At 37.0% G+C, this 18,849-nt stretch overlaps 1 protein-coding gene and 1 long non-coding RNA gene across 5 annotated transcripts in view; one reads left to right on the forward strand and one right to left on the reverse strand.

Moving 5' to 3' along the window:
- Nucleotides 1–11,521, reverse strand: part of GORAB (golgin, RAB6 interacting) — a 53,327-nt gene extending 41,806 nt beyond the window's left edge. For 3 of the 4 annotated variants that reach the window (XM_060133377.1, XM_060133359.1, XM_060133368.1), the window contains exons 1-2: nt 11,379–11,521; nt 1,558–1,909 (exon numbers count right to left, since the gene is read on the reverse strand). In XM_060133377.1, coding sequence (XP_059989360.1) covers nt 1,558–1,909; nt 11,379–11,439 — 413 coding nt within the window. In that variant the 5' untranslated portion in view covers nt 11,440–11,521. Of the gene's footprint in view, nt 1–1,553; nt 1,910–11,378 lie in introns of those variants that run through there. The other variant, XM_060133387.1, reaches the window with a different exon arrangement.
- The window catches only part of LOC132510894 (uncharacterized), a 116,834-nt gene continuing 109,373 nt past the window's right edge, over nt 11,389–18,849 (forward strand). The window contains exon 1 of the long non-coding RNA XR_009537457.1: nt 11,389–11,737. This is a non-coding gene — a long non-coding RNA (uncharacterized LOC132510894). The remainder of the gene's footprint in view (nt 11,738–18,849) is intronic.

The raw sequence follows: 18,849 nt of genomic DNA on the forward strand, positions 1-18,849 counted from the left end.
CTATTACTGTCATTTCTCACAGCCATTATATCAAAAATCTCTATTCCCAGACCTAGTAACCACTTGCAAAATTATCCTTTTCTCTCCATTCCTACAGCCTCCACCTTAGTGCTGGCATTGGTCCTTTCTCATTTTTACTACCTGCAGGTACCTCCTCCCCAGATACCTTAGTTCCAGCTCACCCAGCACCCAAATGGTGTTCAACAGTGACACCTGGATTTTCTCTAACCATTATTTTTATCAGGGCATCTCTCCTTCAGGGGTCTTGGTGGGGTATTACAGCATCAAGGAACTCACTAGGCAAGCATCTTCTGCTTCCAAGTCCTTTTCACTTCCTTAATTCTCTATTTTCTGGCTTATCTTGTGCCTCTTTCAGAAAAGTGAAATGTCATCTCTGACCTTCTCTAGTATATACTTTTCCTTTCCCCCCTTAGAGCCTCAGAATTTCTCCGTTTTAACAACAGTTCCTGAGATTACATGTCTTCTATGAATATTTTCTCAAGTACCTAAAAAGAGAATAATTTTCCTAATGACATTCAGTCTAAATTCTCCAGCTCAATTTACACACCCCCGCAACAACTTGTCTCAGGACTTTGCTGGTAAACTACACTTAAGACATTAAAAGTATGCATCTGTTTAATTTGGGTCTCATACTTCATGTGGCTTTCTGTCTCTTGCCAAAATGATTTCTAGGCTGTAAACCCCTGGTGGGCAGGAAACACTTAAAACTCAGTACAGAATCTGGATTAGCAGAGATTGGAAAAATAGGTGAGATTAGAAAAAACATAAGACACTTTGAAAAAGAAAGACTCAGAAAATGGAAAAAAGAAACAAATACCATTCTTTCTTCCCTGTGAGTGATAAATCAGGAGGAAATAAAGAGTGGATATTCAAACATAAACTATATAATAAAAAAAATTCTGATTATAAGAATTCACAAGTCATAGAATGGTAATTTCCACAAAAATGTGGCTAAACCAAATTCTGCAGGTGGTTTCTAATACAAACACATTAAAAAAAGAAATCTAATGATGCAGCTGAATTATTTAATTAGTCCTCTCAATTTCCAATACTTTTTCCTTTGACCATCCCTTCACGTCTCTTCAGAAGTACCCTTTTCTGGGCCAATGGAGATGCAATCTGGAAGTTGAAAGAATGGGTTCAATTTGGGGAGGAGTACCATGCATATAAGAACTGGTTCTGGTGAGTGTAAAGGGCATAGACTCTGGATCCAGAGAGTCCTGTATGTGAACCCCAACTCTGTTACTTATTAGTGGTGTATTCACTTTGGGAATACAGTATCTTTGAGTCCAAGATATCTCATCTATAAAGTGAAAATAATGAACGTGCATTGTAAGACTATTGTAAAGACTAAATAACATAAAACATAAGTGTGTAACACTGCTACTTATATTTAGGTGGTAGCTATTTTTCAATAGTTTATTCATTACATTTCTACGTTAGAATATAAAACAAACAAAACGCATTTCTTCAAAGCCCAATGGGAAAAAAACGTTAAAATGGAAAAAAGTCTCATGGATATACAGACTTACTAACAATTCCACTTTCTTTTTTCCCAATTTGCAATCTGGTTTTGGAGGTAGAACCTCAGCATTTTTGTGACCTTCATGGGAATTCTTAAGTCCTAGTTCCCCTGGTTGACTTTCAATACCCTGTGGTTTTCCATCACCAATAGGAGAGGTGAGTGTGGGGGGAGTGGGGGGAGAAGAACATGGTCTTTGAGTATTAAATCTTTGTTTTGGTGCAGAAAGCAGCTGCTCTGGAGGTAATGAGGTTGATCCATCTTGAAGTCCAAGTTTTTGGCTTTGCTCTTGAAGGGCTTTTTCTCGCTGAAGTTGTTGTCGACTTTTCTTCACAGGGAGAAGACGCCGCTGTGGTTCAAATGGATCTATATAAAAAAGAGAATGGAGAAAAATTCCTTTGTGTGAGCAGCAAATAATTATAATTTCTCTAAGAAAATAAAGCATTAACATTAAACTCTGATAATTTTGCAGGGTTTTTCTCCCCTTCTCTTTCTTAAAATCCCAGAGAAAAACAGCCATCTTCTTGCAGAGTTTTGACAGTGCTCCGATCATACCGTTAATATTTAACAAAAACTTCCTTAGTTCTCAATTATCTTTGAGGAAGTCCATTTGTCTGTGAGTTAGGCCTTAGAATACAAAGCAAGGTTTCAACTTGATTTGCTAACTGCCAAAAGAATCTAATATGACCAAAGTAGGTAGACAAATGAATTCTCTGATATGTCTTAATTTGATTTATGGTTCTGTCTGTTCTTCTGAAATAAAACGGTGGTTGTTTTCAGATAGGCTTCACCTTTCTTAAATTTTAACAGATCTTAGGGTAATTTGATACATAGGTAGACATGATACACAAAGTAGAGCTGAATGAAGTCTCTTAATTTTAGGAATGCTAGTTAACCCTAAATTGTTTTCTTTCATCTTCCAAACAGTCCAGGGCTGTGTTCCCCAGAGTGTAGTTAGCCTTTAATCAATGTATGCAAGTTAATTTTAATAGCAGCCTGAGCAAAGCAATAGAGGAAGATAAAACAATCGGGAGAAATTTTTCTTAAAAGCATTACAAACTAAATGATAACACTTCTATTGTACTTTCTGGATTGTCCATATCAGTGTTAACCTTGTAGGTCAGACAACTGGAGAATCTTGACTCACATTCATACTATACTACATAAGATCTGTAAGAGATATTCTTTACAAAATGCCTGAGAAATGAAACTATGATAAGTTCTAATAAATGAACTAAGTGTGTTTTTTAAATCCTGCATATTGACCTTTGAAACAACATAAGCTTAATATTTAAATTTCCCAAAGGAGAGTTAAAAGCTTTGGAGTCAAAGTTCTGGTGTTGCTTTTCTCCACACCTCAGTAACCTTAGGCAAGTCAATTAATTATTCCATACCTCAGTTTCTTCACCTGTCAAACTGGTTGAAAATTTACTTGCTCTACTTATCTCATGGAGTTGGTGTAAGAATTAAAGAAAATATTTTCAAAGACATACAATCAAAAGTAAAATGTTATTGTTGACTTTAGACAGAAACACAAAGTAGAGTCCTACATCTTGCAACAGAAACTTATTCTTGGCTACTGATCTTTATTCACACCATCAGAAAATGTCACTGAGCCTGCTTACCTTTCAGTTACACTTGTTAGCTGAATTATTAATATCCCTCTGAAAGTCAGTAATGTAGCTTCCATTTTATTTTGCATTTTCACAGAACCTACCTATGAGATTAAAAATGCTAACTTTTAAACTCCCAAACAACAAATCAGGTCACTTAAGGATTAAACATATGACAAAAAACCTCTTGGAACTAATAAGTCATTATAGCAAGGTTACAGAATACAAGATTAATATACAAAAATCAATTACTTTCCTAGCAGCAATGAACAAGTGGAATTTGATATAAAAAACACAGTAACGTTTACATTAGCACTCAAAAAAAAAAGAATTACTTAGGTATAGATCTAACAAAATATGTAGAAGATCTGTGAGGAAAACTACAAAACTCGAATGAAATCAGGGAACTAAATAAATGGAGAGATATCCCATATTCATTGGTAAGAAGACTTAGCATTGTCAAGATGTCAATGTCAGTTCATCCTAACTTGATCTATAGATTCACCACAATACCAATCAAAATCCCAGCAAGTTATTTTATGGATATTGACAAAATGATTCTCAAGTTTATATAGAGAGGCAAAAGACCCAAAATAACCAACATAATATTGAAGAACAAAGCTGGACTGGCACTACTTGACTTTAATGCTTACTATAAAGCTACAGTGGGTATCAGCAGAAGAATAGAATAGAGATCAATGGAATAGAACAGAGAGCCCAGAGCCCATATTAATACAGTCAACTGATCTTTGGCAAGGGTGCAAAGGCAATACAATGGAATAAAAATATTCTTTTCAACAACTGGGCTGGAACAACTGGACATCCTCAAGCAAAAAATAAATAAATCTAGACACAGACCTTATGCCTTTCACTCAAAATGGATTATAGACCTAATGCAAAACTCCAAACTATAAAAGTCCTAGAAGACAACACAGGAGAAAATCTAGATGATCTCAGGCACAGCAATGACTTTTTAGATATAACACCAAAAGGCACTATTCATAAAAGAGATAACTGATAAACTGAATGTCATTAAAATTAAAAACTTCTGCTCTGTGGAAGACAATGTCAAAGGAATGAGAAGACAAGTCACAAACTGGGAGAAAACATTTGCAACAGACACATCTGATAAAAAAGGACTGTTATCTAAAATATACAAAAAAACTCTAAAAACTCAATAGCAAGAAAACAACCTGATTAAAAAATGGGCCAAAGACCTTTAACAGACACCTTGTCACCAAAGAAGATATACATACAGCAAATATGCATATGAAAAGATTCCAAATCACATGCCATCAGGGAAATGAAAATTAAAACAAGATACCACTACACAACTATTAGAATGGCCAAAAATCTATAACACTGACAACACCAAATGCTGGTGAGGTTGTGGAGCAACCAGAACTCTTTCGTTGTTGGTGTGAATGCAAAATGGTAGTCACTTTGGAAGACAGTTTGGTAGTTTCTCACAAAACTAAACATACTTGGGCTTCCCTGGTGGCGCAGTGGTTGAGAGTCCGCCTACCGATACAGGGGACACGGGTTCGTGCCCCGGTCCGGAAAGATCCCACATGCCGCGGAGGGGCTAGACCCGTGAGCCATGGCCGCTAAGCCTGCATGTCCGGAGCCTGTGCTCCGCAACGGGAGAGGCCGCAACAGTGAGAGGCCCGCATACTGCAAAAAAAAAAAACAAAACCAAAAAAACACAAAAAACTAAACATACTCTTACCATAGGATATAGCAATCGTGCTCACCGGTATTTTATTTTATTTTATTATTTTATTATTTTTTTTTTGGCGGTATGCGGGCCTCTCACTGTTGTGGCCTCTCCCGTTGTGGAGCACAGGCTCCAGACGCGCAGGCTCAGCAGCCACGGCTCACGGGCCCAGCCGCTCCGCGACACGTGGGATCTTCCCGGACCGGGGCACGAACCCGTGTCCCCTGCATCGGCAGGCGGACTCTCAACCACTGCGCCACCAGGGAAGCCCCTCATTGGTATTTTAAAGGCAATAAAAACTCATGTCCACATGAAAACCTGAACATGGATGTTTACAGAAACTTTACTCATAATTGCCAAAACCTGGAAGCAACCAAGATGTCCTTCAGTAGGTGAATGGATAAACTGTGGTACACACAGACAATGGAATATTATTCAATGTTAAAAATAAAAGAAATAAGCTGTCAAGCCACATAGAGCATGGAGGAACCTTAACTGCATACTACTAAGTGAGAGAAAACAATCTGAAGAGGCTATATACTGTATGATTCCAACTATATGACGTTCTGGAAAAGGCAAAACTATGGAAACAGTAAAAAGATCAGTGACTGCTAAGGACTGAGGAGAGAAGGGATGAATAGGCAGAGAAAAGAGGATGTTTAGGGCAGTGAAAATACTCCGTATACTGTGACAGATACATGACATTATGCATTTGTCCAAACCCATAGCATGTACAACACCAAGAGTGAACCCTAACGTAAACTATAGACTTGCGTGATAATGATGGGTCAATGTAGGTTATAATGAATGTGCCACTCTGGTGGAAGATGTTGATAATGGGGGTGGCTATGTACATGTGGGGGCAGGGAGTAAATGGGAAACCTCTGTATCTTCCTCATAATTTTGCCATGAACCTAAAACTGCTCTTAAAAAAATTAGGTTTTTTAGGAAGAACTGGAAAAAAAGGGAACATACTGTTTTACATACTTATATTGGGGGCTGCAAGTATCCAGAAGACTGTGGTAAACTGGGAGCACAAGCACAGTTTAAAGGGGGCGATCCACAGCCACCTCTAGCCATTAAAAATGGCAGCTGTCACTAAAAAATTTAGGTCAGTGTTATCAGACATTTTGATTTTTCACCAGAAAAATTCAGATTTTTATGTAAAATATAGGGAATTGCATCAATCAAGAAAATCTAGGTTATGCTGTAGAGGCAAAGAACCCTGGAATCTTTGTGGTTTTAAACAACAAAGGTTTATTTCTCATTAATGCCACGTGCCAACTGAAGGCCAGCAGCATCTTTCTGCTAATCAGTCTCTTAGGGCACCAGGCCGACTGCACAGCCATTTAGTGTTGCTAGCCCCCATGGCAGGTGAGAAGAGAGCTCAGGAAGGTCCTGGTTCAGCAATTAATTGCTCTGACCCAGGAGTGACATAACACTTCTGCTCACAATTCAATGCTGAACTAGCACTTGGTCTGATCCAAAAACAACGGCAATAGGAATATACTGGGAAGAGAAGTGAACTAGGAGTATTTTCACACTATTAATTTAAAAAGAAATTTAAAGATTAGATAACCCTAAAAAGGAAAAATAGAAAGACAAACACATTTCTGGGTTAAATCAATCCAAGAGGCTGAGTTTAAGCTCTACTTTCTCCTACCAAGACAACCATCATTTGAATCATGTGTTGATCATTCCCTTCCTTTGCTTTTTATGTCATACTGCATCTACAAATATTTAAAATTTTATTTTGCTTTAACTTTATATAAAGGGTGTCATGGTGGATGTAATCTTTAACTTAATATGATATTGCCAATATTCATCCATATTGTTCATGTTGCTTTAGCCATTCAATTTTAATGCTAATTTAATTTTAATGTCTCCTCTTGTATAGGTACAAGAATTTACCTTAGATACCATCTAAGAACTGTTGTGTCATAAAGTATAACTTTAGGAGAAACGTCAAGTTGCTTTCCAAAGTGCATTCCCTCTGGCAACGTATAAGATCCTGTGGATGCACTTTCTCTTCAATATATAATAGTATCAAACTTTGATTTTTGTCAATCAAATGGGTATGAAGTAGTATCTCACTGTGGTCCTGATTTGTAATTCTGATTGTTGACGGTGATAAGCATCTCTTCATATTTCCTTTACTAAGAAATATATATTCATATCTTTTGTTGATTTTTCTTTTGGCTTGTTTGTATTCTTCATATGTCAGCAGCAATTGGAAAATATAATTAAAGAGAAGATATTTCAATACTAGAAATTATCAAGTATCTAGGAACAAATCTAGCAAGAGGGTGTTCAAAACCTCTACAGGAAAAATTCTAAAATTTTATTAGAAGATATTAAAGAAGACCTAAATAAATGAAGACACATACTGTGTTAGTGGTAGTGTTCACAATGTGAAAATGTGAAACCTCCCCAAATTGATCTAAAGACTCAATGCAATTCCAATAAAAATTTCAACTGGGTTTTCCATGAAATTTGGTAAAATCACAAAATTTTTATATGAAGGGGTAAAAGTTCAAGAATAGCAAGGAAACTTGCAAAGAAAAAGAACAAGGGGACTAGACTACTAGCTATCAGGAATATTGCAAAACTTTAAAACACTGTGGTATCAGTGCAGGAATAGATAAGCGACCAATGGATGAGAATAAAGAACAGAGAAACAAGCTCATACATGTTTGAAGCACTGGTATACAACAGAGGTAGCACAGCAGATCAACAACAAAAGGTGGGATCTCTTCAATAAATGAACCCGGGAGAAAACTGGTTATCTATATGGAAAAGATGAAATCAGCTCTATCCTTCATACCATATAAAAACAAACAAAACACTCACCAAATGGATTAAGGACTTAAATGTCAAATCAACACTTTAAAACACATCAGAAACACATTTCTTTATGCAATGTTTTGAATCTGCTACAGCTTATAATAAAAACGATTTTTAAAAACTTTTAATTGAAAATAGGGATTAATATCTTTTAGAACTTATAGTAGGGTGCTAATTTCTTAAAATACAGAAAACGTTGGCTATAAAAGAAGAACTAACAAATTTGTCCATATTAAAATTAAATACTTTCTTCATTAAAAGATAAAAGTTAAAAGATAAATTACATACTGTGAGAAGATATTCATAATTGAACTGGCAAAGAACTAGTATCTAGAAGAAAGAACTCAGGATTTCCCTTGGGACACAGTGGTTAAGAATCTGCCTGCCAATGCAGGGGACATAGGTTCGATCCCTGGCCCAGGAAGATCCCACATGCCATGGAACAACTAAGATAGTGTGCCACAACTACTGAGCCTGCTCTCCACAACTAGAGAGCCTCATGCCACAACTACTGAGCCCATGTGCTGCAACTACTGAATCCTGCACGCCTAGAGCCCGTGCTCTGCAACAAGAGAAGCCACCACAATGAGAAGTCCGTGCACCATGATGAAGAGTAGGCCCTGCGTGCCACAACTAGAGGAAGCCCGCACACAGCAACGAAGACCCGATGCAGCCAAAAATAAATAAAATTTAAAAAAAAAGAACTCGTGAATATTTTCTTTAATTAGAAATTGACAGCACTGTTTATTTACAATTTTTTTCATTACAAAATAAACTATACATTAAATAAGATGTATGTCTCTGTTACATATACACATCCAACTTGTACGAAGTATAAAAACTCATAGCACAGTTTTATAAAACATGACTACAGTAGACGTAACTGATGTTCAAGGACTGACACATTACCCCTCTTTTGGAACACACAAGATAATTTTACTTCCTGTCCTCCAAGTCATATGACTTACTTTTGCTAAATGAAACATAAGTAGGAGTGACACATTCCCAATGCTCAATTCTCAATCTTCTCCTGCCATGGTGAAACTCCTATGACAATACCAAATCATGGTGTGTAGTGACCATGTCAACCCATGGAAGACATGAAACTAGAGTGGAAAAGAGATCTTTATTATTTCAAACAACTGATACTTTAGGGATATGTGTTACTGCAGCTTAAATTGGCTTAACCTGATTTCATAATTTTCAGTACTTCTGAAAGTGTATTTGCCTCTTCTTGTTCATATTCCCTTGCCTTCTTCCCACCACCCTGAATTTTGTGTTTCATTCCTTTGATTTTCTTTATATATCTCCTATATTCCTAAAAGAATATACCTGCTTTGTATGATTTTGAACTTCTATACATGGTATCAGACTGTATATATTCTTCTGCAATTTGTTCCTTTCATATATTAAGTTTATGAAATTTATACATGTTAATACATGTGACTATAGTTCATATATTCCCACTAGCTGTATAGTAGCCCAGTGGATGATTATACCACAATTTATTTATCCACTCCCTTGTTAATGAACACTTGGGTTGTTTCCAGCTTTTTAATATTATAAACAATATAAACAAGATTATTAAGAACTTTTTGACTTTCCCAAATGCCCATATGGGTTTCTCTAGAGTAGTCTTGTCTTTATTTTTGCTGGCAACCAACCCCATCTTCATAGGTTATTTAAATATATATATATACATATATATATATATATATATTTTTTTTTTTTTTTTTGCGGCACACGGGCCTCTCTGTTGTGGCCTCTGCCGTTGCGGAGCACAGGCTCCGGACGCGCAGGCTCAGCGGCCATGGCTCACGGGCCCAGCCATTCCGCGGCATGTGTCTTCCCGGACCTGGGCACGAACCCGCGTCCCCTGCATCGGCAGGCGGACTCTCAACCACTGCGCCACCAGGGAAGCCCTAAATATATTTTTAAGGCTGGAGAACAGCTGGAAGGAGCCTTAAAAATTAAAGATTCAGCTGTTCTAGTCTTATAAATAAGAACTTCAAGACAAAAAGATTTAGAGGCAGAGCTGGGAGATCTTCTATATACCAATCAGCGTTTGGCTATGAGTATACAAAGATGCTGAGATGTTTTCTTAAGGTGATCAAAGACTAGTGAGTTGACCTTTATGCTCTAACCTCTCACTGAAATGATAGGTCTTTAAGTTAAGATCCTTAACGTACGAAACGTTACTTCCACATAATGAACCCAATGTTTAATTTAGCCTTCTACGTTAAGTCTTCTTTCCCCTGGCAAACTCACCTCTGCTAACACATAATTTCTGTGAAATTTTGCCAAGCTCCACCCAACCACCAGCACAGTAAAGTTCCTGCTAATTCTGTAGCAAGCTCTTGTACAACATCTTCTATCACATTATATTATAGTTTGTCTCCTCATTAGACTATAAGCTCTTCGAAGGCAGGGATGAGGCCTTGTTCATATCAGCATCCCTAATTGCAGAAGCTGATACCCGTAACTTCTGGTCAGACCAGAAGCAGGGGTACTAGTACTCCATACATCGGAACATGGGAATGTCAGTTAATTACAAACTGTAGTGTAAATTTTATGATTTAGTTTTAAAAGGTCTCTGGACCAGTCAAAATTTCCTCGATCTACATAATCTACACTGGCCTTACATTACAAATTTACTTCCTTTTCCACTTGTCAGCCCTAGATTATTTTCACAACCATGCTAAAAATGCACAAGCTTACCTGAGAAAACATCCAGTTTTCTCACATACTCTAATTAAAGGCATGGCAGAGCTTATTTAATTTTCTCCCAGAATGTATAAGTTATGGCACCAAGAATGGTGTAAGCTTACAGAAGAGGTATGCACCACCAGGATCACTGTACAGAACTTTACGAAATTTCAACCACAATCAAAGCACCGTTTATATTACCAAGAGTTTCTCACAAAGTATCAGCAAACTTAATTTCTTCATTGAAAGATAACAAAATAGTACAAGTCCATTCAATGATTACGTTATAAAGCTGGAGAAGGAAGCACAGAATTTTAGCTTACACTAAAGTCAGTAGATATGGATGGATGGATGGACAGAGGCGTAGATAGGTAGCTAGATATTTCACATCTATCTTCTCAAAGACCCTTTTGGTTTGCTGACTCTCAAGAGTTGGAAAGAACTGCAAAAATCACCTGGCAAGTGAAAGCAAGACTCCAGATGTCTTATGAAAAGCACCAATTTTTTGCATTTATTCAGACCCCTGTGATCCTTTTTCCCAACCATTGCCTGCTTCTATAAATTCATCACAAACCTAATATGGTGTGTGCCCCTTCTCCTTCCTTTACTCAGACCCCAACCCTCCAACCACTGATCAATGCAGCAATCCCCCTAACAGGTCACTTCCTCTCCCAAGTCCCCTTCCTTTCACCGGAAAAAGTCAAATCCCTGAAATAAATGCCTGAAGTCTCTTTTCTAAAAGTAGACCCCAGTCCTCTGTGCCTGCCTCCCTCCCCCAACCGTGGCTCCAAGCACATCCACTTCTGGCGCCCTCTCAAGCCTCTCCTCCCACTTATAGCTCCTTCCCCTCACACAGATAACCCTTTTCCCCGCCCCCTTCCCCTCAAAAACTGCAACCCCGCCCCTTCCCCTTAACAGACCTAAGAATTAAATCTGTGCAGACCCGTCCCTTTACCTTTAGTCTGCTTTAGTCGCCTCAGCTCCTCCTCAGAGAAGCCAGCCCAACCCCGCGCCATCCGCCTCGACTTGCCAGCGCGCCCAGAACTCCCAAACCTCAGAACCCCAATTGCCAACACAGCTACCCAGGCACATCCGGGTTCTTCCCCGGCCGCAGCTGACCAACCAATCAGCGCATCGAGCTCTGGACGCAAGGCCCCCTCTCCCCTGCAGCAGGACCCGGCTCTCTTCGAGGCTCTCTCCGTCAGTGCCGGACAAACTGCGTGAAGAAATCGTGGCCTCGCAGACATTCATTTCCCCTGACCTGGCTGCTCTTTCTCCCTGTCTCCTATGCTTGTTGGGTTATCGCTTCAAGAGGTAAAGGGGGAAATAGCAATGGAAATAAATGTGGAGATAAACAGGCAGTGAGGAAGTGACTACGAGTCGGTGGCGGAAAAGGGAGGACAGAGCTGCCTCTTGGCGCCCTCCAATTTACTGGGGCGGAGCACTCTACGTGTTGTTGGTGGAGGGTTTTGCTGCGTGGCTTGTAGTGGCTTCTTCCAAAACTGCGCTGAAATCATCCCGCAAATTGACTCAAGAATGTTCAGATTTAGGCTTTTAATTATAAAGAATCATTTCAGAGGACTGGGGTATAATAGTGGAAAAGGAACAAGACACGTTTAACAGCGTAGCCAGGTCTCCCCCAGGCTGTAGCGACTCCTAGATTTCTGTTGATTGGGAGTTGGTTCTTCGATTTTGTGAAAGATTCTCGCTAATCTGTAACCTTTCTCCTAAGGGATGTCTAAATCCCTCCTCTTAAAAATGATCTGTCCTCTGTTTTTATGTTCAGAGAAGACAATGTAAAAACGTCGGCGCTGGGGGGATGGGAAAACACTTCCTAGGCTTCTCCCGCCTGGAGTCCTGATTTCAATGTTCTGGTACTACCTTGAACACGTTACCACTCTGGGCTTCCATTTTCTCATTTTAAGCAAGATTTTGGAGATTAAAAGATGCAAACGTTGTCAAAGTACATATAGATCAGGATGATTTAAATGAGACCACTTAATTTTTCGTGTTTCTCTTTTCACTGTTTTGCATTTTTAAAACGAGTTATTTTGGCTTGTATTTAAAAATCACATGTGTGGCTTTTGGTTTTAGTGTGTCAATATTTTTAAACAAATTGAAATAAAGAAGTAGACTAAAACTAAAATACTACACCAAGAAAAGAGTTGGAATGAATATTTCAAGCTTAAACAGGTGATTAGAAGGTGAAGGGTATTTGGAATTCTCTTTGTAACCTTTAAGCTTAAAAGCGATTTCTTAAATTTAGGTGTGCACAAACTCTTCATTTTAAACGTGGACTCATTTTTCCTAACATTTAAAAAAATGCTATCCAAAAGGATTGGAGGAGCCAGATTCATCCAGTTTTTGAAGCTAGACTAAATACGTTAAAGTATACAGATAATCTAGCTTCAAAATAGTAGATGGGGCTCGGTACATTCTGGTAGTTAATTCAGTTTGCCATTTACAGGCATCAGCTATCTAGTTCCATCTAATAAAAATGAACCACCTTGTATGCCCCATGTTAAATTTTACACATAAACTTTCTTTAGCTCACTTTGGGTAGATTTCAAGAAGTGTCGTAATCATAATAGAGATGAAAATTAAGGTATTTTAAAAAGTTTTGCATTAACCCTGGATGAGAACCAAAGCACGAGCAAGATTATAGTAAAAGACAACATCTGTATAAAGTTATAATTTCCAATTTGCAAGCTTCTGAATCTACTGTTTGTTGTTTCTGTTAGCTCTCCCTCATGGTGACTGGTTTCTTCAAATAATGTATATTTTATTGGGAGTTTATCTTCAAAAAAGTTCTGTGAGAGCCCTTTATATCTTGGATTGAGAGACTACAGATTGGTTTTGCTGGTCCCTAGAAGTTTCATTTGCTTTAAACCAGATTTAAGGTAATTTTTTAAACTTGTAATATAAATTTAGATCTAACCCCCACTGTATGATACAGGCCTCAAGTATCTGTAGATGCCCTTTAAAATATATATATATATATATATGCACATATATATATATAAAACTCAGAGATAACAGTCTTCCTTACTGCTTTTACAAAGCAGTAGGCTGAGTTTTCTCTAATCCTCTGTTACCATGTGGACCATGGTAATTAATTTAGGAGTTGTAAATTAATTTACGAGTTTCTACACTCTGAACTTTATTTCGGTGATCTTGTCTCCATATGTGTTTAGGAATCAAATCCCCAGCACACATTCAGGTAGAGTACCCCTTGGATTTGCTTTCTACATCTCTTTTTGCTTTCTTTTAAGTTCTGTGATGTATTTTTTCTTTTAAATAAAAACATGTTGTGTAGTGTACAGCATTTTTGTGTTTGTAGCAAAAGGGGACCATCTGTGACAACTTAGACTATTATATTGGCTCCAGTTGATTCTCCAACAGAGAAGCTAGAGTAATTTTTTAGAAAAGAAAAATCTAATGTCTATAGCCTGCCTAAAACTGTAAAACAGCTTCCCATTGCCCTTTGAATAAAATCCCAGTTCCTACATGAGCCTGCATGATCCGATCCCTGCCTACCTCTTACATGACCATTGTGCTGTCTTTCCCTTTATTCCACATACCCTACACTCCAGCCAAGTTGGCTTTCTTTGGAGTTTAAAACATGCCAGTCTCTCCTGGCATCCCCTACTGCCCTACCCAAGGCGTTCCCAACTCCTGTTCCATTTGGCTGTAATGATCTTTACTTTATCTGGCTGGCTCTTTCTGCTTCAGGTTTTGACCTGAATGTCCACTTAGACTTCAATGACTACCCTATTCTATCCAAATAGCACCCCAGTTTTTTACATTTCTGTGTTCTTTATTATTTTCACTTAGCGCTAATTACAACTCCTAAATTATTTGCATTTGTTTATTTTCTGTTTCCCTTTACTAGTTAATATCTCCACAAGTTCAGGTGATGCATCTTTTATTTACTCAGTGTATAAGTGTTTGACACTTACTGAGCACTCACATAAATATTGAAAGAAGAAACCTTTCAAAGTTAAGTACTGAAACATTTCCACATCTTATATATTCTGAGATTCCTTTCCAGTATGAGTTTCTATGAACCCCATTTGTTACTTATTGCTAGTTGCAGCCATGGCCTCATGGTTTAGTAAATAAAAAACATTAAAAATAGGCTTAAAAAGGACTTCCCTGGTGGCACAGTGGTTAAGAATCTGCCTGCCAATGCAGGGGACATGGGTTTGATCCCTGATCTGGGAAGATCCCACATGCTGTGGAGCAACTAAGCCCGTGTGCCACAACTACTGAGTCTGCGTTCTAGAGCCCGTGAGCCACACCTACTGAAGCCAACGCACCTAGAGCCCATGCTCCACCACCACAATGAGAAGCCTGTGCACTACAACGAAGAGTAGCCTCCGCTCACAACAACTAGAGAAAGACTGCATGCAGCAACCAAGACCCAACGCAGCCAAAAATAAATAAATAAAATATAAATAAATTTATTAAAAAAATAGGCTGAAAAGAAGATGCCATTTTATAAAGCCTTTAAAATAGCATTTCAGCAGTATCCCATAATTTTCAATATATGTCTTGCACATCTATCAGATTTATCCGTAAGTAATTAATAACATGATGCTATTGTAAATAGCAATTTTATTCAATTTTTAATATTTTGTGTCTACTATATAGAAATAAAATCAATTTTTGTTGATCAACCATGATAAACACACTTTATTTTTTTTTAATTTTGTATTTATTTGTTTTTATTTTTGGCTGTGTTGTGTCTTCGTTTCTGCACATGGACTTTCTCTAGTTGCGGTGAGTGGGGGCTCCTCTTTGTTGCGGTGCGTGGGCTTCTCATTGTCATGGGTTCTCTTGTTATGGAGCACGGGCTCTATGCACACGGGCTTCAGTAGTTGTGCATGGGCTTAGTTGCTCTGCAGCATGGGATCTTCCCGGACCAGGGCTCGAACCTGTGTCCCCTGCATTGGCAGGCAGAATCTTAACCATTGTGCCATCAGGGAAGCCCAACACACTTAATAGTTGTAGCAGCATTTTTTAAAGTAGATTTCATTGGATTTTCTACCTGGATGATCATGTTGTCTGCAAACGACAGTTTTACTTCTTTCTTCTAATCTACATGCCTTTTCTTCTTTTCTTGCCTTATTGCACTGGCTAGACCCACCAGTATAATGTTGAATAGAAAAATGAGATTGGGTATCTTTTCTTGTTTCTGATCTTAGGGGAAAAGCATAAAGTCTTTCACCATTAAGTGTGGTGCTAGCTTTAGGTTTTTTTGGTAGATGTCCTTTATTAGGTTGATGTCCTTTCTATTCCTAGTTTTCTAAGAGTTTTTATCAGAAATAGATAATGGATTTTCTTGCATGTGTTTTCTGGGCCTATTGACATGATAATATGATTTTTCTTTATCAGATTCTTAATATGGTGAATTGCATTGATCAGCTGGCCAATGTTACACCAATCTTGCATCCTGGGATAAACTCTACTTAGATGTAGTATAGTACATTATGCTTTTTGTATATTGGATTTGATTGGCTAAAATTTTTGCATATATTCATGAGAGATATTGGTCTAAAGTTTAATTTTGTGTAATGTTTCCCTTGTTTTGGGGTCAGGGTAATACTGGTTTCACCAAATGAGAAATGTTTTCTTCTCCTTGATTTTCTGAAAGACTTGTGTAGCATTGGTATTAATTCTTCCTTCTATACTTGGTAGAATTTACCAGTGAAGCCATCTGAATTTTCCTTTTTGGGAAACTTTTTAACTACAAATTGAATTTTTTTAATAGATAAAGGCCTACTTAGATTATTTATTCTTGAGTGATTTTGGTAGTTTTTCCTTCAAGATATTTATTTGTTTCATCTAAGTTGTTGAATGTATTGGCATAAAATTGTTCATAATGTGCTTATTGTTCAGGAAAGGGTTAGCTCAGAGGGTTTGTGTTGTTCAAACTCTGCACATTCCAAAGAAGTAACTGGCTCTTGACTGGCTCCTGGGAGAAAACCTCTAAGCATCCTTCACGATAAGATTGTCTTTATATGCCTAGGGTCTTTGTGCTTGTCAGATAGTTTATGCTAACAATGTGATTTATGGTGAATGCCTATTTTTGTTTACCTGGATTTCTGGGCAATACTTTATCAGTTTGATCTCTGGAGGGGCTGGAGACTGGATAGCTAAAGTCAGTGATGTTGGTGTTCCATGCCTGCATGACTTGACTCCCAATAAGAACCCTAGACAACAAGGTTTATATGAGCTTCCCTGGTGGCAATACTTCATATGTGTTGTCACACATCATTGATGGGAGAATTAAGACCTGTCCATACAACTACATTGGGAGAGGACAACTCGAAGTTTATATCTGATTTCTTCTGGGCTCCTCTCTGTGTGTTTTGCCTTTTCTGATATTAATATGTATCTGTTCACTGTAATAAACTGCAATTGTAAGTATAACAGTTTTTCTGAGTTCTTTGAGCCTTTCTAGTGCTAATCATCAAAACTTAGGGTGGTATGGGGATCGCCAACACTTATTATCCTTTTAATATCTGTGTGCAAATGAAAGGAACATGTATTCTGTTGTTGTTGGATAGAGTGTTCTATTAGTGCCAATCAGGTCAATTTTGTTTGATTGTGGTTTTTAAGTCCCCCATATTATTACTGGCTTTCTGTCTACTTATTCTATTTATTGAGAGATGAGAAATGAAATATCCTACTATAACTCTGGATTTGTCCATTTCTTCTTGCTGTTCTCTCAGTATTGCGTTAATGTCTTGAAGCCTATTATTAGGTGCATGAACACTTAGTTTTGTATGTCTTCTTGATTATTAGACCCACTTATAAAATTTGTCCTCCTTTTGCCTGATAATATTTGTCTTAAATCTATTTAGTCTGATATTAATATGCAACTCTAGTTTTCTTTTGAATAATGTTAGGATGGTATATCTTTTTTTTTTCTTTTAACATACTTGTACCTTTCTTTTAGGCAGCATTGGTCTTGCTTTTCTATCCAATATAGCAACCTCTGCCTTTTAATTAGTGTGTTTATACCATTTATATTTAATGTGATTATTATGTTTGGGTCTTAAACCTCTAAGCTAAACCTTAAATCAAAATATTCCAGTCTTTGATTTCTCTTTGTCTTTGTTGTTTGTTCCCCTTCCCCATCTTCTTTTTCATTAAAATTTTTAAATGATTCTATTTCCTTTGGTAACTTATTATCTATAACTCTGTTTTATTATTTCAGTGGTTGCTTTAGAAAGATAGTATACAGCTTTAACTTATCACAGTTGACATTCACATAATATTACAACACTTCACATATAATATAAGAAACTTACAAATACATATTCTACTTCTCTTCTGCCCTTTATGTTATTATTTTCATGCATGTTATAAACCTCACAATATATTGTTATTATTTTTGTTTAAACAATTATTTATTTAAAAGATTTAAATAAAAAAGTCTTATATATTTACTCATATAGATACAGATTTCTGTGCTCTTCATTCCTGTGTGCAGATCCATATATTCATCAGGTATAATTTTCCTTCTGCCTAAAAGGCTTAACATTTCTTCTAGTACTGTTAAGGTCTACTGTTGATGAATTCTTTCAGCTTTTATATATGTAAAAAAGTCTTTATTTTGCCTTTGGTTTTCTTTGTTTTTGTTTTTTATACTTGAATATACAAAAAAGTTTTATTCATATCAGGCAAAATACTGGGAACAAAAAAAAAAGAACAAAAAAAAATACTGGGAACAATCCCAATGTCTATTGCTTAATAACTGGATAAACAAATTGTGTTTTACTCATGTGATGGAATACTATTCAGTAATAAAAAGGAATAGATTGCTATTATTTCTTCAAATATATTTTCTGTCCTCCCTGCTGTCTTCTTTTGGGACTTCCATTACACATTTGTTAGCCACTTGAAGTTTTCCTGCAGTTCACTGATGCTCTTTTTTTATTTTTTAACATGTTTTGTTTTTCCTCTTTTTGCTTCATTTTGTATACTTTCTATTGTTGTGTCTTCAGATTCACAAATATTTTATCCAATGTCTAACCTTCTACTAATCCCATCAAGTGTATTTTTTCAACACAGACATTGTAGTTTCTTCCTATAGATGTTCTGTTTGGATCTTTTTATATCTTTGGTATCTCTCCTTAAGTTTCTGAACATATGGAATACAGTAGTGATAAATATTAATGTCATTGTCTGATGATTTTAACATCTGTGTTAGTTCTGGGTCAGTTTTAATTGATTAATTATTTTCTTCAATATGATTTATATTTTCTGGCTTCTTTGCATGCCTGGTAACCTTTGATTTGATTCAAGACGTGAATTTTATCATGTTGGGTGTTAGCTATTTTTGTTTTCCTATAAATATTTTTGAGCTTTTTTCTGAGATGCAGTTAAGTTACTTGGAGATAGTTTTATCTTTTTGA

Source organism: Lagenorhynchus albirostris, chromosome 2, assembly GCF_949774975.1.
Source record: "Lagenorhynchus albirostris chromosome 2, mLagAlb1.1, whole genome shotgun sequence".
Lineage (NCBI taxonomy): Eukaryota > Metazoa > Chordata > Mammalia > Artiodactyla > Delphinidae > Lagenorhynchus > Lagenorhynchus albirostris.